General features: G+C 45.1%; 1 protein-coding gene across 1 annotated transcript in view; it reads left to right on the top strand.

The window, feature by feature from the left end:
* The first annotated feature begins 4,799 nt into the window (after positions 1 to 4,799).
* Positions 4,800 to 26,423, top strand: part of NCAPH (non-SMC condensin I complex subunit H) — a 38,948-nt gene continuing 17,324 nt past the window's right edge. The window contains exons 1-12 of the mRNA XM_080684198.1: positions 4,800 to 4,905; positions 12,261 to 12,477; positions 12,640 to 12,730; positions 13,414 to 13,506; positions 13,833 to 13,971; positions 14,380 to 14,504; positions 18,024 to 18,213; positions 19,189 to 19,280; positions 19,987 to 20,183; positions 24,700 to 24,848; positions 25,433 to 25,539; positions 25,888 to 26,010. Of these exons, the coding sequence (XP_080540324.1) occupies positions 4,887 to 4,905; positions 12,261 to 12,477; positions 12,640 to 12,730; positions 13,414 to 13,506; positions 13,833 to 13,971; positions 14,380 to 14,504; positions 18,024 to 18,213; positions 19,189 to 19,280; positions 19,987 to 20,183; positions 24,700 to 24,848; positions 25,433 to 25,539; positions 25,888 to 26,010 (1,542 nt within the window). The 5' untranslated portion in view covers positions 4,800 to 4,886. The remainder of the gene's footprint in view (positions 4,906 to 12,260; positions 12,478 to 12,639; positions 12,731 to 13,413; positions 13,507 to 13,832; positions 13,972 to 14,379; positions 14,505 to 18,023; positions 18,214 to 19,188; positions 19,281 to 19,986; positions 20,184 to 24,699; positions 24,849 to 25,432; positions 25,540 to 25,887; positions 26,011 to 26,423) is intronic.

Genomic DNA, 26,423 nt, shown 5'->3' with positions numbered 1-26,423 from the left:
GAACGGGCAGAAGACTACAAGGAACAGCACAGCTTGGGTGGGGCAGTAGATGTAAGAGTATAGCAAAAACAAGTAGTGGGAAGAATGGAGCTGCAGTGCTCTGGGAATACTCTTACAATGAAAGGGGAAACAAGATATTTAGGAAGCTGAGCTTTCTTCTAAAACAATGCTGGCTGGCACCCAGGATGAAACAGCAGTCATAGTAATGAAAATAGCATTCATTGAGCATTGCCAATGTTCTAAATGCTTCACATCTGGTAACTCATTTAATCCTCACACTAACACCCCATGAAGTTGGTGCTTGATCTTCTCCATTTTACCAATGAGATAACAGGCACAGAAAGAGCACACAACTTTCCAAGGTCACAGCTGGTAAAAAGCAGAGCCTGGAGGGAAGTACCTGTCCCAGCAGGAATCAAACAGCATGTAGGGCTTAAAGTTATTTGAAAAGCAAAAAGCACTGTATTAATTTTAAGCTAAAGGGTGGTATGTTGTTTGGAAATTCCAGAAGACAGAAATTGTTGGTTCTTAGCCCAGTCTTCAGGTCAGGAATTTTATATCACATACAAAATTAAAGGCATTTGCTCAGAGGCCAAAATGAATGTAAAGCCATTTCAACTATGTGTCCTTTGAGCCCCAGTGACAATATGGTTTATATTATAAGCCAACTGCAAGCTGGAAGGTCAGGGCAAATTTGAAGCCAAAAAATTGCTTGTTCAGGTAACTAATTGATAACACTATTGTTCTTCACCTAAACTGAGGCTGTTTGCTTTCATTTGGGGGAAGCAGAATCTCAGTGAGGAGTGAAATGAGGAAGACCATTGGCCTCAGCATTTCATTGCTTTTCTGCTGAGAAGGAATGGGGGAGGGGCCCCACTACTTTACTTTTGTACACAGGGTAATTGAGTTTTGCACACCATTGACACCACTGATAAATCATTCAATCTTTTTGCATCCTCTGTACTCCTAATCACCCAAAACAAAAGATGGGCTGGGAGTTGGCAGTGAATGAGCTGCCTGCACTCAGAGAGAGCAGGAGGTAGAGCTGGCCCCTTCCTCCCAGCACATGGCACCCCAAGCAATCAGCTCAGGAGGCTCCATTATAACCACTGAACAGCTGCATGCCTCACCTAATGGGTCACCTAGTAACTTTCCTTTGCCAGGAGTTCCAAGCCAGTTCTTCAGAGGCTCCCAATTCTGTGCCACCTATCACCTCCCAACACCCAGTGCTCTTAGTTGGTGCAGACATGGAATCCAGAGGCTCACTCTCCTGGACCCTAGCGCATACTGACCCCATGTGCTCACTCATGGGAGTTTAATCTGTTACTAATTCCTCATAAACCCCAGTGAAATGGGGTATTCTCATCACTTTTTTAAAAAAATATTTTTGTTGATTTTGGAGAGGGAGAGAGATAGAAACATCAATGATAAGATCATTGATCGGCTGCCTCCTGCACGCCCCCTACTGGGGACAGAGCCCAAAACCCAGACATGTGCCCTTGACTGGAATCAAACCTGGAACCCTCCAGTCCTCAGGCCAATGCTCTATCCACTGAGCCAAATTGGCTAGGGCTATTTTTTTAAAAAAAAACACACATGTTTTTATTGATTTCAGAGAGGATGGGAGAGGTACAAACATCAATGATGAGAGAATCATTGATCAGCTGCCTCCTGCACACCCTCACAACTGGGGATGGAGCTCACAACCCCGGCATGTGCCCTGACTGGGAATTGAACTGTGACCTCCAGGTTCATAGGTCAATGCTCAACCACTGAACCACACCAGCTAGCCAGCTGGCTCATCAATGTTTTATGAATGGGGAAGAGAATGGGGCCCAGAGAGGTTAAGATGCCCAATTTAGGATTTAAACTTATCTTCCAATGTCCCTCATTCAATATGTATTTAAGTGCTTGCTATGCCCAGGGCTAGCACCAGGCCCTGGGAAAACAATGGTGAGCAAGGACACAGCTTCATCCTCATGGAATTGACAGTCTAGGGAGGGGATAGACATGAAATAGTCACCCCAGCAGATGTAAAATTTCACAGGTGATAAGTTCTGCTAAAGCCTCCAGTACAGACACTTGAGTATATCAGAGAAGGTCTCCCTGAAGAAGTGATGTGACCTAATTGGGTGAAGATGGGATGAAGAGTATCCTATGTGGAGGACACAGTATGCGCAGAGGCGCTGTGCTGGAAGTGGGCCTGGTGAGGGCCAGTCTGAAAGAAGGCCCAAGTGACTGGAGGGCAGGGAGCAAAGGGAGGCAAGATGGGGCTGGAGAGGCTGCAGGGACAGGACCCTGCCAAGACTTTGTAGACCACTTTAAAAGTTCCCAGAGCAGTGGAATTTTTTAATGTGTGGGGACTAAAAAAAAATACCTTCCCTCCCACCTTCTAAGTCCTTCTAACTAGGCTAATAATCAAATGAACAGAGACAGATTAACAGGAGAAAAATGTTTAATACATGTTCCTGGGGAATTCACACAAACATGAAAAGTTCAAAGACACTGTTGAGGCAACATTCAATATATATGACATTTTTGGACAAAGGAGAAAAGGGGTTGGTGAATGGGTAAAATGGGCGATTTACAGGTGGTTGAGGAAGAACAGATTATATATGGCAGGAAAATTCTTGCCAGGCAATTCAGAAACAATGGGACATGAGGTATCTAGCTAACAGGCCTGGAGTCTTCCTGACTAAAGCTAGGGTGAAGATTTTTAAGATGATTAAGCCAAGACTCCCTTCCTAAAGCAGATCTGTCTGAATCTTGGGCAGCAAAGGAGTGAGGGTCAAAGGTTCTGAGTCTTGTTTCTCAACAAACAACTTAAAATCAATATCCCAAAAAGACAGCTTAAGGGTGGCAAAAAATTTAGTTCCCTTCAAATGGTTTTAGACTTTGGGGGAAAAGTAACAGGTCAGATTTGTACTTAGCAACCACCACCCTGCACCCAACGAGAACGGGGTCAGAGCAGGTGTGGGGTTGCTGCAGACCTGCAAGGTGGGACGAGACACGAGACTGAAGAGTTTTTTAGGGAGAAAAGAGAACTCAATGGATTGTATGTGGAGTGAGAGGGAGACGCCCAGGATGGCTCCTGGGTGGCTGGTTTCATTTATGGAGATGAAGCATACTGTAAAAGTGTTTTCTCTCCTCTCTCCCACATTGCCTTTCGCTAAAGATTTGGTAGGCCCAGAGAGAACAAATTCATGCAAAAAACAGGCTTAAAAAGTAGTTTTCAACAGAGGGTAGCACTTTTTTGGTTGCCAAACTGACTGAGGGGCACTGATGACATCTGGCAGGTGTTAGGGTCGCCGAAGGAGGAACGCATGAGGCCAAAAGGAGTAAAAATTATGAATTTATTAGGTCATCTGGATACCAGATGGGCTGACCCCCAAAATGGCGCCAGCTGCCAGGAACAGGGAGTCAGAGATTTTAAATGACTCTAGGCTGGCTTTTTCTGGTGGAGAATGCTCTGGGCAGGTCTGGATCCTAGGAAGGTCCGGAGGGGAAGGATGATGGCCTTAGCAAGTGGAATGTGAAATGGAATGTGGTCTCAGTGAAAGGGAATGACCGCTGTGAAGTGGCCTAAAGGTCAGTTCCCAGGGGAGGCGTATCGATTTAGTTATTTGATCAGACCTAACAGCAGGCAAATGGTGTCAGGGATGCGGAAGAGTTCTACACAGAGGGCAGGAGTCCCACACACCAGGAATTGCTTCATCTTCCTGGAATCAGATCCAGGGATCAGGTGAAGCAGAGCGAAGGGGCAGGCGGCACATTGCATCCACCTCACTTTCCTTTTTTTTTTTTTTTTTTAAAATATATTTTATTGATTTTTTACAGAGAGGAAGAGAGAGGGAGAGTTAGAAACATCAATGAGAGAGAGACATCGATCAGCTGCCTCCTGCACGCCCCCTACTGGGGATGTGCTCGCAACCCAGGTACATGCCCTTGACCGGAGTCGAACCTGGGACCCTTCAGTCCGCAGGCTGACGCTCTATCCACTGAGCCAAACCGGTTAGGTCCCTCACTTTCCTTTTTTGTTAATCCTCACCCCAGGATATTTTTCCATTGATTTTTAGAGAAGGTGGGAGGGAGGGAGGGAGGGAGGGAGGGAGGGAGGGAGGGAGAGAGAGAGAGAGAGAGACGCATCCATTGGTTGCCTCCTCCACGCGCCTCAACGGGAGGGTGGAGCCTGCAACCCAGGGAGGTGCCCTTGACCAGGAATGGAACCCGCGACCCTCTAGTCCGCGGGCCCAGGCGCTACCCACTGGGAAAAACGACTAGGACCCGCCTCACTTTCGACCTTTTTTTTTAAAGGGGGTTGGAGAGAGAGAACTAGGAAGCTTTTCACAAGAATTTGAACAAAAACTATGGCCTTCATTTAAAAAAGGTATATAAAACATTGTGCATCTGTCCTTCCCGCCTGGAACGCTCGTTGCGGGGTCGGCTCCCTCTCACCTCCGTCCCACGCCCGTCTGTCACCCCCTGGGCCTCGCACTGCCCTCACAGCACATGGACAGGAACCTCGTTTCCTGGGAATCGGCTTTCCCCGTCAGTGAGTGAATCCCATGAAAGCAGAGCCTTCGCCCGCCCTGCTCCACGCTGGGACCCCAGCGCCCGGTGCTCGAAAGGAGGGAGTTCACACTGTCCCGGGGGTCTTCACGGACACCTCCAGTCAGCCCACGGGACCCGAGCCTGGACACCACCTCCCTGGGCTGGTCCCACCGGCACCTCCCAAGGGCGGCTCTCCCCCACCCCTCGCGGCGGACCCGGCGGTCTGCGCAGGCGCGCCTCCGATCCGCCCACCGGTGACGTCAGCGCGGCCGTTAACCGCTCTCAGTCGTGTCGGCGCGCGATTTAAAAGCAGTTGAGGAGACGCGACGGGCAGGATGGGACCTCCGTGCTCAGGTGAGGCCAGGCGTGCGGAGGCGCCGTGGGAAGATCCCGGCGCGAGCGAGGGTCCCGCGGGCAGGGTCGGGGTCTGGCCTGAGCGGGACTGCGGTGTTCTCGGCCCAGTCGGTGCCTTAGCTCTCCGTCGGCCGGGGGGCCTGACGCGGGGGAGGGGGAAAGGGAGGAGGGCGGGTCGGCGAGTGCGCTCCGCCAATCAGGACGCGGCCTCGGGGTGTCCGCTCAGTTCGCGGACGGAAACCCTTCTCCCCTGGGTGCCTCCGCCCTGCTGACGTCTCCACTTTCAAAAAACCGTTTTCTTGGAAGGCGCGTTAGAAGTGTCTTGATCACCGCTGTATGTTTAACACGCTTGTATTAAATTTTACTTTCATTCCACAAATATTGAGTGTGCTGGAAGTGGGCACTCAATGGTGCCCCTTTTTGGCCAGACGCAGAGACACTGTAAAGAACAAGTAAGATGCCAGGCTATTGTATTTTAGTTGGGGAGACAGACAATAAACGAAATAATTTACAGGTGAGACCGAGACCGAGTGCTGTGATTGAGAATAGCGGGGAATGGGGGGCGCTTTAGATTAGGATTGAGCCCTTAGCAGAGACTGGGGAACGTATTTCAGGCAGAGGAGCAAATGCAAAAAAGAAAAGAGCTAACAGGGAGTGCCTGGCTTGACCTAGGACAGGACATTGAGACTAAACAGTGAGCAAGTCTCTCAGGTGAGCAGGGGCCTCTGTAGGTCTTGGTAAGACATTTGGGAATTTAGAGTTATATTTTATTTTTTTTATTTATTTTTTTTTTTTTTAAATTTTAAAGGCTGGGACTTTTTTTTTTTTTTTAATGTATTTTATTGATATTTTACAGAGAGGAAGGGAGAGAGATAGAGAGCTAGAAACATCGATGAGAGAGAAACATCGATCAGCTGCCTCCTGCACACCCCCTACTGGGGATGTGCCCACAACCAAGGTACATGCCCTTGACCGGAATCGAACCTGGGACCTTTCAGTCCACAGGCTGACGCTCTATCCACTGAGCCAAACCGGTTTTGGCTAGAGTTATATTTTAGACATGATAAATTACTTAACTCAGAGGCAGTCAGGTGGAGGGAAGGGGTCGATAAACACTTGGATAAGAGATTGCCATTCAGGGGAAGTGATAGGGCCACTCAAGGAAGTGGCCCATGGCCTGAGGAATAAATTTGGTTATCATCATCGTGGATTGTAAAACCATGGGAATAGGTGAAGAGCCTGTAGAGAAAACTACAGGACCAACATTTAAAAGCTGGATAGAAGGAAGAAAGTTATAGAGGCCAAAAGTGTTTCAAGAAACGGTGTTGCCAGCTGCTTCAAATGCTGCTGAATCTCAAGAGAGATGAGGCCTGAAAAGTGCTGGATTTGGTGACTTGAAACTTGTGGGTGATCAATAATAGTTTTCATAAGGTGGTGGGGATGGGGGTCAGATTAGAGGGAGCTGAAAATGAGTAGGAGGTGAGGAAGGGAATGCAGAAAGTGTTCTTTGAGCTCAGTAACCGTGATGCATGATGTCAAAAGCAGTGCGAGAATCAGAGAATGTTCCAAGAATTGAAGTGTGCCTCTAATCCCCATCTTGAGTCTCCCTCTTAGACAAATTCCTTCTTCAATGCTTCCTATTTCTCTTCTCTTCTCCCAAGTCCAGCTCCTTCCTTACCTTGCAGTGCCCACATCTAAATAGTCACAAGCCCTCTTGATTCAGTCTCTAAAAATGTCTCTTACCTCCTTCCTTCCTGTTTTTACTTTCTTTTTCTTTTGTTTTGATCTCAGCTGAGAATTATGTTAATCACTTCAGTTTGTGGGACGCTATCGGGAACATGTGAAGTTCTTGTATGTTTCCTTTTTAAAAAAATTTCTAATCACCACTTCGTTTTCCTTCCCCTTACATGGGCAAAAAAATTCAGTGTTTATTATGTATCATTTTTTTTTAAAATATATTTTATTGATTTTTTACAGAGAGGAAGGGAGAGGGATAGAGAGTTAGAAACATCGATGAGAGAGAAACATCGATCAGCTGCCTCCTGCACACTCCCTACTGGGTATGTACCCGCAACCAAGGTACATGCCCTTGACCGGAATCGAACCTGGGACCCTTGAGTCCGCAGGCCGACGCTCTATCCACTGAGCCAAACCGGCCAGGGCTATGTATCATTTTTAATGTGTTCCTATGAAATATGTGCTATAATGTACATATGTATTTTTTAATATCATGAATTCTGAACCATCTGAGATACACATTCTTATTCTCATTTAGAGGATGAAGAAGCAAATGCTTTGGGCATGTACTTGTTTCAAATTTTTCCAGCTAGTAAGTGATGGAGCTGGGGTTTGAAAACAGGCTTTCTGTTTCTTAAATTTGGAAACATTCTTCCAAGGTCTCTGTTTCCTCATCTCTCTCTTCCAGTGATCTTGCTTCTCCTAATCATAATAAGCCTCAGCACTCACTACCATAGTCACACTAGACCTTGTCATTATCAATAGCTGCACTACTCTACAATCTCAGTTTTAAGACCCCATTTCTCAATACCACTCCTATCTTTCCAACTCACTCCCTCTTGTTCCCTGACTCCAACAATCTTTTGATGATCCAGCAGTTCCAGTATTCTTTTCACTGTCCCTCACTTCTCTCATGACCTTGTTCCCTCCTTACTTAGCTTACATTCCATGGTCAGTCAGTGTAATCACTCCCTTTTATACACCTGCAACCCCTTGCCCTCTTCTTGCTTTCTTACACTTGCTTGACTAAATCACAACCCTGGTTAATTCCAACTTTGCCTACTCTGCCCAGTGCACCGGATGGCCAAGGGGACCCTAAGGCTACTCAGCAGTCATGCTTTATTCTCTGATTCACCCACTCCTCTCCTAGATGGTTATTTCATTCCTTCCTTTTTCTTCTGAAATCTCTTCCCCAACCTTTACACTTAATTGTGGAGTTTTCGGTTTTCACTTGCTTCCTATTTTTCTAAGAAAAGAAAAGCAATCAAAAGAGATCATCCAGCCCAAGACGGTTTTGCTCAGTGGTTAAAAGGTCAGCCTGTGGACCAAAGGATCTCGGGTTTGATTCCAGTCAGGGGCACGTACCTCCATTGCAGGCCCAATCCCCAGAGGGATCGGGGCTCCTATGGGAGGCAACCAATCTATGTGTCTCTCTCACATCGATATTTCTCTCTCTGCCCCTCCTCCCCCTCCCATTCTCTCTAAAAATCAATAGAAAAATATCCTTGGGTGAGGCTTAAAAAAAAGAGAGAGAGAGAGAACATCCAAAGTCCACCATCGAATCTGCTCCCCTATCCACACTTGTGCCTGTGCTCTCCACCCTCCTGTTGCTATGGATGGGTTCTATGTGCTCTCAGCAGAGGAACCCCTCTAACTGCTTGAGTACTTTGGTCAGCAACTTTTACCCCTTCTTCAGCATGATCCCTGTGAATAATGTCTCCCAAGGTGTCTGGAACCTGTGAATGTGTTACCTTACATGTAAAAGACTTTGTAGATATGATTAAGGATCCTGAAATGGGGAGATTATCCTGGACTATCTGAATGGACCCATGTAATCACAATGATTCTTACAAGAAGGAGGCTGAAGACAGAAACAAGAGGTTGGAGTGATGGGAGGGAAGGGACTCCAACCCAAGGAATGTAGGTGGCCTCTAGAAGCTGAACAGGCACAGAAACAGATTCTTCCCTAAAGCCTCCAAAATGAATGCAACTCTGCTGACATCTGGATTTTAGACTTGAGTCTAGAACTGCAAGAGAATACATTTGTGTCATTTTAAACCACCAAGTCTGTGGTAATTTGTTATAGCTGCAATAGGAAACTAATACAATCTTTTTGCTTTATTCCTTCTACCAACATGGGGTTTCCCCCCCGCCCCATCTTAAAATTACTTTCTTGACCTCACTTGCCTTTCAGCTTCCTCCCTCCCATTTCTCTCCTTCCTTTTACAGCATAAGTCCTTGAAAATCTTGTCCCATTTGCTGTTTCCAATTTCTTCCATCTACTCTTGAATCTCTGCTCTTTTGACTTTTTCTCTTTCCCCTGTCACTCTAGGAAAACTGCTCTTGTCAAGATCATCAATAACTTGTAAGTTGCTAAATGCAGTGCTCAGTTTTGAGTCCTTATCTAATTTGACCTGTCAGCTGCATTTGACATAGTCATCACTCCTTCCTCCCTCCTGAAATGTTTTTTACCTGACTTGTAGAACATCACATTCCCCTGGTTTTCTCCCTGCCTCGTTAGTTATATATTCCCCATCTCTTTTGCTGGTTCCTCATTCTTTCCTTCTCTTTAAACCTTTGAAGTATTCTAGGACTCAGCCTTCTGCTCTTCTCTATTTGTACTCATTTAATTGAAGTTCTCATCTAGTCTTAAGGCTTTTAATACCCTATATATGCTTATGATATCCAAATTTATGTATCTAGCTCAGAACGTCTCCCTAAACTCTTAAATATCTGCTCTCTATCCCAGTGGATGACTAGTAAGCATCTAAGCCCAGCATGTCTAGAACTGAGCCCTGATCTTGTTTCTTTCCCCACAAATATGCTTCTCCTGCAGCCTTTTTTCCCAGTCATGGCAACTCTTTTGCATCAGTTGTTCAGATAACTGTAGAGTTATCCTTGATTCTTCTGTTTTCTCTCATGCCCACATTTAATCCATCAGGAGATCATGTTGGCTCTGTCTTGAGACTATATCCAGTGTCTGACTACTTTTTACCACTTCCATGCCACCTCTCTGGTCTGAGCCACCATCATTTCTCTCATGTGTGGTGAACAGGGAAGTGATTGGACATGGTGAGGAAGGGAATAAAGAGGTGGTATATAACGACACAAATGTATTCTCTTGCAATTCTGGACTCAAGTCTAAAATCAAGATATCAGCAGGGTTGCATTCATTCTGGAGGCTTTAGTGGGAAATCTGTTTCTGTGCCTTTTCAACTTTTGGAAGCTGCCTACATTCCTTGGCTATGGGGTTCCTCCCTCCCATCAGTCTTGCTTCTGTCCTCACATCTCCTCTGACTGTTTCCCTCTATAGCAGTGGTTCTCAACCTTTCTAATGCTGCGACCCTTTAATACAGGTCCTCATGTTGTGGTGACCCCCAACCATAAAATTATTTTCGTTGCTACTTCATAACTGTAATTTTGCTACTGTTATGAATCGTAATGTAAATATCTGTGTTTTCCGATGGTCTTAAGCTCTACAGCAGTGGTTCTCAACCTGTAGGTCAACCGCTGCTGTAGAGCGGTTGTGAATAAGGCTCTACCCTCCTGTCAGCTGTCCTTCCCTTATCCTGACTTGGTGTCTCTGCTCTACCAGGCCCTGGAGAGCCTGACCCCATCCTCTCTCACTCCACTTTAACCACATGGCCCCTCAGACATGCCAGGCATATTCCAGCCTCTGTGCTTGCAGTTCCTTCTGCCTCGGTGTAGCTTCCCCCAAATATCTCTGCGGTCTTGATTCTGAGGCTTCTTCTTAGTGAAGCCTCTTGTAACCACTGTATTTAAACAGGCCTCTACCTCCATTCCTAAGTCCTCCTTCCAGGCTTTACTTTTCTCCACACATTTATCTTCATGTAGCATGCCATCTATTTTCTGACTTCTTGTATGAAAATGTTTAAAACACAGGGACATTGAAAGGCCAAGACAATAAACAGCTTATACTCAGTTACCTAGATCCAACAATTGCTAATTGGCCAAACTTATTTTAGCCCCCCCTTACATACACATATTTTTGACTGATTCAGATGAAAGTTGTAGACATCACCCCTAAATTGTTTCTCATGCATCTCCTAAAAGTAAAGATATTCTTCTACATACCATAATAATCATTATCACATGTAAGAATATAAAAATCAGTGTTATCTCATAATTCAGATTGTATTCCAAATTTCCCTTTTTGTCCCCAAAATGTTTCTAGCTGATTTTTTTGTTTGACCAAGGATTGGCTGAAAGTTAAGACTTTTGCTTGTTTGTTTTGTATGCCTCTTTGGTTTCTTTTGATTGAAAAGAACCCCCTTCCCCCCCCACCTGCATTTTTTTTTTTTTTTTTTTTGACACTGACTTCTTTAAGAGACTAAGTCAGTTGTCTTGTAAACTATCCCACATCCTGGATTTGTCTGAATGTTTCCTTGTGATATCATTTAACTTGCTCCTCTGCTCCTATATTTCTTATAAAATGGAAGTTGGATCTAAAATCTTAGTTACATTTAGGTTCCCCATCTTTGGCAAAAATATTTTATGGGTGATGTGAGTTTCAGATTTTGTCCAGTCAGGAGATGAGACAGTCAAGCTGTCTCATTTTTAGAGAGGCTACACTGATTGTTTGGTTAACGTGGTGACTGCTAGACCTTTTGTTGTTAGAACCATCTTTCCCTTTGCAGTGTAGCGAGCAATCTGTGGGTGATTCTTTGGCATGTTATATTTATTTTACACATTTGTGTTGTTTATTCTCTGTGTCCTATTGGGATTAGAACCTGGCTTATATCTGACTTGATAGCCCATATCTCACCCTTATCTCGGCATCTGTTTCTCTCCCTTGGGAGTATGCTTTTATGTGTCTGTTGTTCTGTTAGTTTGTGAGCTTATCAGAGGCAGCAACTTTCTCTTAACCCAGTGGTCGGCAAACTCATTAGTCAACAGAGCCAAATATCAACAGTACAATGATTGAAATTTCTTTTGAGAGCCAGATTTTTTTTTTTTAAATATTTTATTGATTTTTTACAGAGAGGAAGGAAGAGGGATAGAGAGTTAGAAACATCGATGAGAGAGAAACATCGATCAGCTGCCTCCTGCACACCTCCCACTGGGGATGTGCCCGCAACCAAGTTACGTGCCCTTGACCGGAATCGAACCTGGGACCCTTCAGTCCGCAGGCCGACGCTCTATCCACTGAGCCAAACCGGTTTTGGCGAGAGCCAGATTTTTTAAACTGAAACTTCTAACACCAGTTCTTCAAAATAGACTCGCTCAGACCGTGGTATTTTGTGGAAGAGCCACACTCAAGGGGCCAGAGAGCCGCATATGGCTTGCGAGCCACGGTTTGCAGACCACTGTCTTAACCCATCTTTATATCCCAATAGTGCTGGAGGTTCACAAAGTGGATATTTGTCCCATGGGGAAGGAAGCATCAGCAACCCCTCATCCCCCAAGAAAAGCACACGAAAGAGGATCTAGCCATAGACTCTTAGAGTTGGCAGCGATCTTGGTGGGCATCGTGCAGTGAACTTCCACCTTGTGATGGGACCCAAGCCCCCTTTAGATCTAGGAAACATTCTGTTGAAGGTTCTTGAGCAAGTGTTTTGTTCTATCACTGTAAACCACAATGAATCACTGTTCTTCAGAGACCCGTGGACACTCCCTCAATGCCTCACCATCAAAACGGGTGTTCTCGATGCCCCCACCTAAGAAGGCCCCTCTCAACACTCCTGGTACTCCAGTTCTTGAAGACTTCCCTCAGAATGACGATGAAAAGGAGCGTCTGCAGCGGAGGCGCTCCCGGGCCTTTGAGCTACAGTTCAGCATAGATTCGCCCCGTCTGGTGGCCTCCCCCTCCAGTCGGTGAGTGTGTTCTGGGCTGCCTCCTGGGGTGGCCCACCACCCTGACATGGGTGCATGGGCCTGGCATCTTCACACTACCTCGAGCATTCTGGGTCTTGATTTTGAAAAGTTAACAGCATCATGGATCCATGCCAGAGTTTTTTATTTTTGTTTTTCATTTAGGAATATTGACTTTTCAGCTACAATTCCAAAGTTTACAAACACACAGATTACAGAGCATTATTCCACCTGTATCAAACTATCCACTGAAAACGTGAGTATCTGCTGGGGTATATCAGTGAAGCTTCTGCAGCTTGAGCACCGGGGAAATCTAGCCTTGATTCTATAGAGAATGCATGACCCATAATAACTGTATTTCTATTCTCCAGCGACTCCTCTTAGTGTTGGTGCTTTTGTTATGGTTTTACTGTTTCTTATATACCTTTTGTGTACCTTCTGACAGGTTGCCTGTCACCTGCAGTATATCAGGATGGCTTAGGGGATAATAGTGTTGGCTCTGGAGCAGATAGTAGAGTTGTGGAGCTAAATGTGAGTTTTAGAGCTCACTTGAATTGGAATCCTGTCTCTGCCACTTAAATGCTGTGTGGCCTTGGCAAGTCACTCAACCATTTTGCTGCAGGGTCCTCTGTAAAATGAGAATGAGAATAGTGCCTGCTCATAGAGTTGTTCTGAGGGTGATGGGGTCCCTTTGTGTGCAGTATTTAGAACAGGTCCTGCACAGTGAGCACTCAGGAGTCATGTGCTGTGACTCTCTAGGACTTGAGAATGAGGAGGGACACATATGTATTAGCTGTGTCTCAAGTGTTGGTGGGAATTGATATCTGTGGCAAGATGTGGGATATCCCTGTTTAAAAACTTAGCTACCTCATAGGGTAGCATCATTTATGTGAACCTCTGCTATAAATAACAAATGTTTCTCCAATTTTCTCTTTCCAGAAAATCACTACCAAGAATGCTTTTGGCTTGCACTTGATTGATTTCATGTCAGAAATTCTTAAACAGAAAGACACCGAACTGACCAACTTTAAAGTAAGAAGGATATTACCTTCTCTTGCATCTGAATTAATGATGAGTATTTCTGATACTTAGTATAGCACAATCATTAAATTCTACAAACACATGAGATTCTCCCTTGTTTAAGACATATTATTAACTACTTTACCTTCTTTTCCTTAATTGACAAAATGTAGAAAAGCTATCTTTCTGTTATGTTGTCTAATCCCTGTCAGTCTTAGGGATCTTTGTCACTTCTTTCATAAGGACAAGTAAATATTTTATGAAGCTTGCTGTGTTTTGCCTGTTCAGCACACCCTTTTTATGTATCCCCACGAGTACAGCTCTGCTTGTCTGATTAGGTGGCTGCGGGCACTCTGGATGCCAGCACCAAGATCTATGCTGTGCGTGTGGATGCTGTCCATGCTGACGTGTACAGAGTCCTTGGGGGGCTGGGCAAAGATGCACCATCTCCGGAAGAGGCAGAGAGCCATGCTGCAGGTACGTGTGTGGGGATCTGGATTTAAGGTAAGGGCTTCTTAAAGGGTGTGGCAGGTTGTTATGTGAGTAATACATTGGAATGAAGTCACAAGAAATCAGTTATCTCATCTTGTGAAGACACGGACATTTTCCGATTTGTCTTGAGAAGCTTTAGATTTTATTCAGGCCTGATAGAGTGAACATCACTAGTTAGGGAACTTCTGATTTGTGGGTCTTTGGAAATTGACCTGTCTTAGAAGCTTAATTGAGTAGTTTGGTTTCTCCTTCAGCTGCAGATCAGATGTGCCTGTTGCTGTGAGAGGATGGCATGTGTTTGTCACAGTCACTCTTTAGAGTTTTGAGGAACTTGAAGTTCAGTTGCACCCTCCAAAGCAGTCCTTGCAGTACACAGTCTTATTCCTTCTTTAGATGGAAGTGTGACTGAAACAGGAACTACTAAAAAGGCTCCAAAGCCCAAGAAGAAGCACTCGCACAAAACCATCGAGCAGAATATAAACAACCTCAATGTCTCCGAGGCAGATCGGAAGTGTGAGGTGAGGAGCCGTGTGCACAGTGTGGTCTCTGACTCATTTGAGACGTGGGTGCTGAGCCTGCCTTGCTGATTTGTGCTTGTTTAGGTCTCAAGGGGGTAAAATATTCAACAGGTCTCTTCAGTGTCATCCTTTAGCCTTTCAGTAAGACTGATGGGCAAGTCCCTGCTTTCCTTCAGTGTTTCAGAATGACTGAGTAGAAGAAGATGGCAAATTACCGAGAAATCTGATTAAAACATTTCTTAGTACATGCAGCAATGCTGGCATTAGTGAACATTTATTCTGTACTTGCTAGGCACATTGTGCTGCCCTGAGCATGTGACCAGTGTTAACTTATTTAATCCTTATAACATCCTTGATACATTTTATGAAGAGGTGATTGAGGTGCAGGGCTGTTAAGTAACTTGCTCAAGATGGCACAGCTAGTCTGTAAACCTGGATGGGAAGCTAAGTGGTCTGCTCCAGAGTCCTTACTCTAAGTAGCTAATACAATTTGGCAAACTTAAGGAATCTGCTTACATGAATGGTGTTGGAGCTTCATTTATAATTATCACAGTTAATTTGAAGCAAACAAGTGTTGCCAGAATATTTCTTAAAATTTTGCCATAAAAACAATACCTCTATGAACATTTTTGTACATATCATCTTTGCACTCTTCTGGGAGTATAAGAAAATTCTGAGAAGGAATTTCCACTGCCCTCAAAAAAAGTTTGTATCAACCTACTCTCCCACCAACAATAGACTACTTCTTTGTTATCTCCATGACATTCATAAATGGTAATTAAGGTCACGAGACTGGACTTGATCACCAAGGGGATGTGTGCATGTGGAAGAAGGACTGAGCCCTGGGGGATGCCCCAATTTTAAGAGTTCTGTAAGCTGAAGGGAAAACATCCAATAGGTAGGAGGAAAGCCAGGAGAGTGTGGTATCCAAATGAGGGAGCATGGGAGTTTCAGGGAGGTGGGAATGATGAGCCACATTAAATCTGGCAACCTGAAGCTTCTAATGAGCTTGGAGGGGGCCCTGTGGAACTGAAGCTTAAGCCTCCAAGAAAGGGATACTTCTTGGCTGTGCTGGTGTCCCTGAACTTGGAAGGGCTCGTGGGCCAAGGACCCAGAGGGCATGCTGGTTGGTGCTGGTGTCTGAGGCACACAGTGGGGCTGGTTCTTTGAGTGAGAAAAAGTAGATTGAATGTAGCTACTGTTACAGGTAGGACCTGTCACATCTGGAATGAAGAAGCACTGCTGGGTGACAAATAGGAGGCCTGCAGAAAGAAGTCCCTTCTTCCTCTAGCCCTGCAGGCTCTCTCTAGTGCCCCCTATTGGTGGATCCCAACAGCAAGCTGCTGGCAAAGCCAGAATATGGCCACAGACCCAGCATCAGAGAGAATAGAAGGTAGTTTTGGAGTTGAGAGGCAGTAGTAGCTTAATAACTGGCAGAGAAGTAGAGTGAGTGTCATGATCTCTACTTTCAAAAAAGTTCTGTTGTGGGCGGGGAGGGAGGAAGAGAAAGGCAATATGCAAAATGTTACCCATTGGGGAATCTAGGTAAAAGTTAAGTGGAAGTTCATATTACTTTTTCAGCATTCTTGTAGGTGTGAAATTTTTCATAATAAATGGGGGGAAGCAAATAGAAACTGATATAGGCTGTTGTTTTAAAGAGTAATGGATAGGCAAATGGAGGGGAAAGTAAGATCTGGAAGTTTTGTATTTTTTTTTTTTAATATATTTCTTTATTGATTTCAGAGAGGAAGGGAGAAGGAGAGAGAGATAGAAACATCAGTGATGAGAAAGAATCATTGATCGGCTGCCTCTTGCACACCCCCTACTGGGGATCAAGCCTGCAACCCAGGCATGTGCCCTTGGCTGGAATCGAACCTGGGACCCTTCAGTCCGCAGGCTGATGCTCTATCCACTGAACCAAGCTGGCTAGGGCAGTTTTATATTTTTTTAAATGGGAGAATTAACAGCATATTTGCTTGTCGATGGCAACAATCTAGTGGAGAAGGAATTACTGACAATGCAGAAAAGAACAGAGAAATGCTAGCATGGCATCCTTGAATGTGTGAGAAGGGAAGGGGATGGACAGCATTGATGGGGCTGGGCTGAGGAGCCCAACACCAATGGGAGATGGGACATTCTCTTCTAGTTGAGTGTCCCTCTCCTCTCCCAACCCCAATTGAAATAGGAAGTCACATCATCAACTGACAGAGAGTGTGGAGGAAGAAAGTGTTAAGAGGTTTGAGGAGAGAAAAAGGTAGGAAGGAAAGAGTCATCTGGGGCGGGGGGGTGGTAAGAAAATGGACTAGGGAAATATAGTTTGCTTGCCAGACAATACTTAGGGTCCATTTGATGGATTTGAAGTGAGGTCAGTCAGCATGCTTTGTTTCATCATGATAAGCTGTGTGGGTGCAAGCATGGAGTAGGCAGAAAATTGTATTTAACAAAGGATTGTGTTTAGCTGAGTGAATGTGACACAGAAAGAGGCTGGAGTTAAGAGCATGTGCATGGGAGTGGTCACAATCATTGCTTATGGAATTTTAGCTGGGAAGGTAGGTAGTGAGTGTAAAGTAATTTGATCAGTAGTTGTAGGGCCTGGTGGGATCAGACTTGTTGGGGACATCACCTGTAAGCTATGCAGGTGGGAGGTGATTGTCAGAGAGAAAGGCACTTAGAATTAAGGGAATGGAGCCTGGCCATCGTAACTCAGTGGTTGAGCGCCGATTTATGGACCAGGAGGTCACTGTTCGATTCTTGGTCATGGCACATGCCCGGGTTGCGGGCTCCATCCCCAGTACGGGGTGTGCAGTAGGCAGCCGATCAATTATTCTCTCTCGTCATTGATGTTTCTATCTCTCTCTGCCTCTCCGTTCTTCTATGAAATCAATAAAAATATATTTTAAAAAAGCATTAAAAATGGTGACTTAGGAAAAAAGACGAACAGAAGGTTACTGTTCAGGTTTTAACAAATGTGTTTGTTGATGTGTTATAAGGTTGCGATCACGTGCTATGTACTTGAGTGGCATCTATTTATTTATCTGACTACATACAGCCTTTCTTTTGAACTAGTATCTGTTGGGATGGGCCTTTGCCTGATCAGTTAGAAAGCCCCATCCACTTTTTAAAAAAAATTATTTTATTATATATCTTTTTTCAACAATTTTTTTTAAATCCTCACCCGAGGGTATTTTTCCATTGATTTTTAGAGAGAGTGGAAGAGAGAGGGAAAGACAAAGAGAAACATTGATGTCAGAGAAACATCAATTGGTTGCCTCCTGCATGCGCCCTGGAGCCTGCAACTGAGGTATGTGCCCCTCACTGGAATTGAACCCGGGACCCTTCAGTCCGCAGGCGGACATTCCATCCACTGAACCAAACTGGCTAGGATCCCATCCACTTTTGATTATGTGCAGAGACATTTCAGTCCAGTGTGTGCAGCCGTGATGAGCAGGCCCAGTGAATGGATTTGATATTTCCTTTGGCTCCTTTCCATAACCTTGGGTTCCCTGTGTTTGTGCTCAGATTGATCCCCTGTTTCAGAAGACCGCAGCCTCGTTTGATGAGTGCAGCACAGCAGGGGTGTTCCTCTCCACCCTCCACTGCCATGACTACAGAAGCGAGCTGCTTTTCCCTTCGGATGTCCAGACCCTCTCCAGTGCAGGGCCCCCTGAGATGCCAGATTTAGATTGGGTAGAAATGACAGATTTAAAAGGTAAGTCCACACAATGCCTTTCACCGAGATGTCAGTCATTGGAGATGATTCTTATAACCCTGGGGTGTAGAAAGCGCCTGGTGCTCTCAGGAAGGTTCCTCTGGAGTGCCAAATTGGGCACCCTATTGGGTGAAACTGACTTTCCCACTTTCTGAAGCATGGGGAGTCTGAAACAGTAGTTTCTAGTGCTCTCCTGTTCTCGGCCTGGGTGTGCTAGTCACTCAGGTGCCCCATAGCAGCCAGTTCTCAGAGTCACATATTGGAGCCAACGGCTAACCTGGAGTGTTAGAGTTTGGATTTAGGAAACGGGCTTTGAAAGACTTGTCAAGCCAGAGGGGTCTCATTCTTATTTGTTACCAATTGGCGGGGGGGGAACCTGTGAAGAAGGGGGCATTGGGAACTGCTCACAGATGGCTCTGTGGTAGTCTGAGAACAGACCTGCCCTGTTGTCAGCCTCTTATGCTGGCTTGGCAAGGATTTTAACCCCCATTCTGTCCTCTCCCTCCACGCCACCCAGTGCTTTCTCCTCTTTTAGTCTTCTCTCAGATTTGTTAAGTAGAACAGTTTTGTATTAACAATCTTTTTTTCCAAGTTTATGTGCTCTGGTGCGGCTCTAATCCTGGGAGGCAGGTAATCTGTAGTTTGGGACTGAAATGACATGATCGGGGGCTGTGTACTGAGCACGCTCTAAGGGAGGGGTTTTCATTTCTCGACTATAGCGAAAGGCATGGGATCTGTTTCATAGTCACATGTATGTGCTTCAGGTTTCTGCTCAAGAGTTTTACTAATCGTTGGAATGCTCGTGAGCAGCTTGCCTTCAGTGGGGGTGCCTGCGTATCTGCCCCTCCCAGAGAGCAGCCATTCTCTCTGCCCGGTGACTGTGCCTCCCTCGACATCCTGCTGCTCTGATCCTTCTGGGAGTGGGGAGCGGGCTCTGCTCACCTTAACCTTCTGTGCTCTCCCTGTCCTCTCCAGCACTCCTGGAGCAGTGTACAGAGGACCGCCAGATCTGCCCTTCCCTGGCTGGCTTCCAGTTCACAAAATGGGACAGCGAGACACATAATGAGGTGTGGACCCTTGGACTTTTCAGGGCTTTGGGCATTTCTCCAGCACCTGTGGTTTCAGTGAGACAGTCTGAGATTAGTTCTGCCCAATGGGAAACTGTGGCATCATTTTTATTTAGCCACAAGTAGAGAAAACATTTCCTTTGGCACTTTTGTAGGGACTAAAACCTGGGAACATCAGGGGGAGCTAGGAGTGGGGTTGTGAGATCCAGCAAGACCAGTGGACAGGTGGGTGAATTCTGGGACCAGCTTTGTGCTCCCCTTGCACGAGGCAGTCCTGCCACTCCTGGGTACACGTTTCTATCAGATTTACTCTTGAATATGGTTATGCCATGGCCATTGGTCTCTTGGGCTGCTGTCAAGCTCGAGGAATTTCCTGCTCTTTGAGATTGAGTCCCTTGGCACAGAGTTTCCTGAGAAATTGTCACGTGTAAAGCTTTCCTCTGTGTATTTTTAGCCAGGCCCCTTTAGCCTACTTACTACAATTTCCAAAACAAATGGTCTCCATGGACAACTCTTTTCTCTAAACATGTAGCTAATGATGTAGAGTCCTGTTTACAAAAGACAGTACAGCTCCATTCTGTACTGTACAATATAAACTTCCTCCACGCTTTTCTGTTATGAGAACATTGGCTCTGGGGAGGTGGGAGGCATTCCTCCAGCAGTGACCGTGGTCACCAGAATGAGAACTCTCTCTTTGTTCTTCTAGTCTGTATCAGCCCTGGTAGACAAGTTCAAGAAGAATGATCAGGTATTTGACATCAACGCTGAGATAGAGGACAGTGATGGCGGGGACATCCCTGATGGGCCTCTGGAGGATGACTTTGATGCCAACGACGAACCAGACCACACCGCCTCTGGGGAGTTCAGGAGCTGGAAGGACCCCTGCCATAGTCAAAGCTGCCAGTAAGGCTCTCAGGGCCATGGAGAATGTTCCCATGGGAGTTTCCCCAGATTTCCTTCTGGGACAGTCTCATTCCATCTCTTTGGATTGCTGGGCCATGTTGTCCATACAGGTGGAGCCACCCGACTCACAATGGAATTATACCTGCCTTTGAATGTCAGCTCAGCTACTTAATTGGTTATAAAACTGACATTGCAGCCTTGGCCAGGTGGCTCAGTTGGTTGTGCATCATCCCATAGACCAAAAGGTTGCAGGTTCCATTCCCGGTCAGGGCACTTACCTGGGTTGCGGGTTTAATCCTCAGTCAGAGCAGGCAACTAATCCGTGTTTTTCTCTTTGTCCTTTCCTCTCTCTAAAATCAGTAAACATAGCCTCAGATGAGGATTGAAAAAACAATACCTGACATCGCAGGAGTTTGTAAGGATAGAACTAAAATAGGTAAAGTGCTGGGGGAAAGTAGCAGGAATATAGTAGCTACTTCAGTGGTGGCTATTGGTAGCACTTGCATTTGGTAGCATGGAGGGTGCCCCCTTTCTTCACACTGCAGCTGGTCCAGCTTTTGGCTAAATTGCTCCCTATTGTTATAGATGGAAACAGGCTGATGTGTTGCTTACAGAAAAAATGTGGTCCCTGCCTGAAAGACCAGGCAAAGTGGTACTGAACAGTGTTGGGTTACCGGGGACAAGCAGAGCAGGGAAACTCAATAGGTAGATATCATTGAGCATATGGGGGGGTAAAATTGGTCTGTAGTCAATTATTACTTTAGTAACCATCTAAGAAAATCAGAACTTTCTTGGCCTTTATTATATGTACTTAACAGATTAGTATTATTTAAACTTTGAATATAATTTGGAAGCAGGATCTCATAAAATCCTATAGTGCTGAGGGCCCCTAAAGGTCTCAAATGGGCCTACGTGTAGAACAGGCCCTCTGATGTTGCCTGTGCCTCTAAGAGCAGCTTTGCAACCCTGGATTGGGGACAACCCTATTGGTTGAGTATGTGTAAAACCTTAGAAGTCATCCAGAGTAATTTCCCACTGAGGCAAGAATCCCTTCAAGAGCATTGCTTTAATGTCTCCAGGGTAAGAGACTGCTTTCTTGAGCTCATTTTGTCTGCCCATGTGGGAAATGATTCTACTGATTAATGTCTTCAAGTTGTAGTGGACATCAAGGCGCTGAACATTTGGTACCTTGAGACACAGCATCTGGCCCTTTAGCACCCTCCTTACTGCCTGATTTGTGCTGTTGACCTGTGATTTGATCCCTGTTCCCATCCTCTCTTCTAAGAAGTGAGAAATGGCAGGCAGCTTAGTGGGACATTTTCAAATGTCAGAGAAGAGCTGTCACTGTTCCTGAACACTGAGGTGGCATCTGAGGAATTGATGATAGCAAAGTCACTTTCATTTGGTTATTTTGTTAGGACCATAGATACTTGTTTTGAACAAGTGTCTCCATTTCTCTCTCTAGCTCCAGAGAGAGCAAACTCTTAGACTCCATCCTAGTGAATGCATTAGGGGTGGGGACTTAGGTTCTAGTTAGAGTTTTGTCCATCTTGAAGTCCCATACCCTTACATGGAGCTGGCCTATTTTGGGAGCTCAGTAAATGAACTGAATTGGACCTGATCCTGCCATGGAAGCTATGAGGTGTCGGGTAAGAGGCATCACCTGTTTATTTTTTTAAATATGTTTTTATTGATTGATTACTTATTTATTTATTTTTAGAGAGAGAGGGAGAGAGATAGAAAGATAGAAATATTGATGAGAGAGAGAGAAACATCATCGATCAGCTACTTCCTGCATGCTCTTTACTGGGGATCGAGCTCGCAACCCAGGCATGTGTCTTCTTGACCATGGAATCAAACCTGTGACCTTTTGGTTCCTAGGTCAATGGTCAACCACTGAACAACACTGGCTGGGCTGACATCACCTTTTAGGCTCTTTCTTTTCTCGAAGGGTTGGGATTTGATGATTATAGTGATATCTGATATTTATTGAGCTCCTTATTCTGGCTTTGAGCTAGACACTATGCTAGGACCCTTACCTGCATTGTTTTATATAATCTATATAATATATGAAATGTACTCACTTAAACCGCACAACAGTCCTATAATTAGGTTTTATGTGCCCCATTTTACATGTGGAAACAGGCTCAGAGAGGTTATATAATCCTGGCTGCACGTAATGAGCTATGAATGGGAACAGCTTCCATCCAGAGCACTTAGCTGGGAGTCTGTGAGGCCAGCCATGTGTTGCCATTTTCCTAGACCTCCCTGGGTGACCATCCTGTGCACAAGGGCTAAGAACTCCGCACCATACTGAAAGGTCTTCAGGGTGTGGTGGGGTGGGGTGGGGTGGGGTGGGGGCGATGCTGGATTAATTCCCCATGTGTGTGTAGCCTGCCCACGTTACCTGTACCTAGGTGGCATCACTGACAGCTGTGCACAGTGTGAAAGGTGTATGTGTATGTTAACAAGGACACAGCTGAGAAAGTGCTCCATGTTTAGGAGCAGGTCTGTGTATTCCCTCTTCCTGTTCTCTGTGGTGCAGGCATAACTTGGTGAGGTGCTCGCTGTCCGAGGTCCAGGCCCAAAACAAAGCCTGCCCAATGCCTGCAAGAGTGAGGTGTGTGTTTGGAGCCAGATGGGAGGAGACCTTTAACCGGAAGATGTTAGTGACTTAACTGGTGCTAAGCTGAAGGAAGTGGGGGCGGTATAGAAGAAATAGAATTCCTCTAGGGCAGTGGTCAGCAAACTCATTAGTCAACAGAGCCAAATATCAACAGTACAACGATTGAAATTTCTTTTGAGAGCCAAATTTTTTAAACTTTTAAACTATATAGGTAGGTACATTGTTATTAACTTAATTAGGGTACTCCTAAGCTGGCCTTTGCTAAAAACTCAAGGGGCCAAAGAGCCGCATGTGGCTAGTGAGTCGCAGTTTGCCGGCCACTGCTCTAGGGGATTAGAGATGTTCGATGGGAGGGCAAGCTTTGAGAAAGACTGTGGTTAGGTTAGCTGTTGAGTGGGGATCAGTAGGCTGCCTCCACACAGCACTGTAAGAATTGTTACTAATAAATGGCTAGAGTTCAAGCCTCCAGGTCCTTAGTCCAGCCCTGGCCCACAGACTCACTTTTTTTTTTTTTTTTTTACAGAGAGGAAGGGAGAGGGATAGAGAGTCAGAAACATCTATCAGTTGCCTCCTGCACACCTCCTACCAGGGATGTGCCCGTAACCAAGGTACATGCCCTTGACAGGAATTGAACCTGGGACCTTTCAGTCCGCAGGCTGACACTCTATCCACTGAGCCAAATCGGTCAGGGCCAGACTCACTTTAAAAAAAAATACATTTTTATTAATTTCAGAGAGGAAGGGAGAGAGAGAGAGAAATATCCATGATTGCAGAGAATCATTAATCAGCTGTCTTCTGCATGCCCCCCACTGGGGATCGAGCCCTCAATCCAGGCATGTTCCCTGACTGGGAATTGTACCGTGACCTCGTGGTTCATAGGTTGATGCTCAACCACTGGGCCAGGCTCACTCTTTATAGTTTTGCCTTTCAATTCCTAATGATTCCCAGCATGACCACCTAAGCTTTATCAGAAGAATATTCATGAGAATTGTGTGGGGATGCTGCTGGAGCCATCTTTCTCTGTCTGGAGTTCACAGTGCATACAGTTACTTAATAACATAGGTCAGGCATTTTGCAGGCTAGAATTGTGCATTTTTTAGTACATTTTATTCTTTAAAATTAATATTTAATAACACAATAAATATATAAATACAATTTCCTGGGTTTAAAAAAAAAAGGTTCTGTAGATAAAGGCAAAGTCCCTTTTAAAACATTTTTAGCTTATTCCATAATGCTTGATATAAAGGGTTTATACTTATCGCTCACGACAGGTTAAAAAGCCCTCTGAAGTTTCCTTGTTAACCTTCCTTGTAGCAGGCAGTAGAGCAGTACTAACACACTTGCTGACGTCAGAGGCCTTTAGGAGAAAGCTACCTCACACAGTCTAGTAATTCACAGAAAGGGTGGAAAATCAAACCAAAGCTGCCATGCTGGACTGGCCACTTAGACACTTCACACACAGCAAAGAATGAAGCTAGATGGTCTGAGAATTAGATTATAAAGGGGACCTCCCAACATTTGCAGGACATAAATTAGAGTAACATCTTCACTTTTAGTAGGAACGGCAATGGTTACTGGAGCCCTCCTTTATGGAAGGATGATGAGGAAAGGATGACAGACTACAGCTTGTGAAGCACTTTGAAAAGTACTTGTGTAGATTTGGTCATGTTGTTATAAAATTAAGAGAAGCAAAACACTTTGATGAAGAGAAACTAAGGGGTTGTTGATGTGCAGTATTTATATTGGACTTAGAAATGTTGCTCATTTGTGGAAAGGTGGATAGGTGGAGCCTTCAACTGCATCACATGCTGCTTTACATGTAAGTACATGGTTGTATGCCAATGTGGACATGATTGTATGTGTAAAAACATTATTTCATGTGTGTTACAGGGAAGAAATGATTCCGCTCGGGGATGGAGACATTAGGACCATGTGCCCCCTTCTATCCATGAGACCTGGAGAATATTCCTATTTCAGTCCCCGCACCATGTCGATGTGGGCTGGGCCGGAGCATTGGCGCTTCAGACCCCGACACAAACGTATGTACTTCAGGTAGTACCTCTTAGGAAAAGAGATAGTGTAGGTGACCAGCAGTCAGCAGGTCGGTCGAGAAAGGGAAATGCCAGTTGATGTCCTATTGAGCCTTCTGGTCAGCTGCAGACGCACATAGACAAGCCAGCCTCTCACTTGGACAGTCAGTTGGCCTGGCCTGGGATGAGGGATCAGTTAAGACTGAGGCCTCTGAGTGGGAAGAGTCAGGAGAGCTGGGCTCCTGACCTGGTATTGCCCTCTAGTATCCACGTGGCTTCAAACAATGGCTGCAGGTGGGAATGACCAGGCTCTGGGGCCCATGTGAGTTACTGCACCAGGCAGCCCTTGGCAGGATTCTGAAGGGGGTTTTTCATTCCCTCTTTGAAAAGGAGATATTAATTTGCATACATTTTTATTGTGTTTTGGTAGCAAAACCACAAATTATAAATTAAGCATGAAAATCGGACCCATGATTTGCCATTCCCAGTGCTTTATGGTGCAGTTGGTAAGACTGCCAGTGTGTCCTGTGAGATGCAGAAATACTGTAGGCCCCAGAAGTGAACAGTGTTGCTATCTGTGTCCATTTCTGCAGAAGATGCTGCCTTGAAATCAGAGAACAGAAAGAAGAGCACAAAGAAAGAATTTGAAATAGACTTTGACGATGACGTTGACTTTGATGTGTATTTTGGAAAAGCAAAGGTTTGTGCTAGATTTATTACCATTTGTGCTTTCTTAAATTACTCTTTGCACTCCTTTTTCCCTTTTAGATGTGATTTTTAAAAATTAATTATAAATATAACTTTTAAACAGATGGCTTTATTGTCCCTCGATTCTTAGAGGAATTGAGAAATAGTCCCAAGTTCAGTGGCAGAAAGGATAAAGTTTAGAATATGAATAATGTCTAGCAAAGTTGTTTGGGACTCTGGATGGCAGACTAGTGCTGCCTATACCCAAGCTTCTTCTAAAAAAGAATAGGTGTTGACCATTTTTATTAAAGATGCCTAGAAAGCACTTTTTTGTTGTTGTTGTTTTTTTTTTAATTAATAGGCTGCTACTATTCTGACCAAGTCTACTTTGGAGAACCAGAACTGGAGAGCCACCACTCTTCCTACAGACTTCCACTATGAGGCTGATAATCTGGCTCAGCTGCACCTCAAACCGGGCACCAGGGTAAGGCTGGTTCTTGTTTCCCCAAGGCTGCTGTTGAACCTGTTTATGGCATTGGAGGTGTACAGTGGCTGGTATTGTTGACTGTCAGGCTGTGCCTTCGAGGAAAAGGCAAGAGAGCATGAACAGGAAAGTGTGTTAGCCAAGAGAAGTTACCTGAAGATCCAGGGGGTGAGGCAGAGCTGAAGGGAAAAGCTCATAGGGAGATGATGGACACTAACCTTTAGGAAATGGCTCTCCTGGTTGGAAGACTACACATAGGCCTATATGTTGAAATGCTAGGGGGTGATAAACAGAATCTTTTGTTGAGGTTTGTACAAGATGTGGGTTGTTTCTGGGTTCTTTCATGTTCTCATTGATGTTGTGGATTCACTAGCTGGGTGCTTTCCCCAGCCCAAGAGCCCCCCCACAAGCAA

Source organism: Plecotus auritus, assembly GCF_963455305.1.
Source record: "Plecotus auritus genome assembly, chromosome: 8".
Classification (NCBI taxonomy): Eukaryota; Metazoa; Chordata; class Mammalia; order Chiroptera; family Vespertilionidae; genus Plecotus; species Plecotus auritus.
This window is presented reverse-complemented; position numbering and strand designations above follow the sequence as displayed.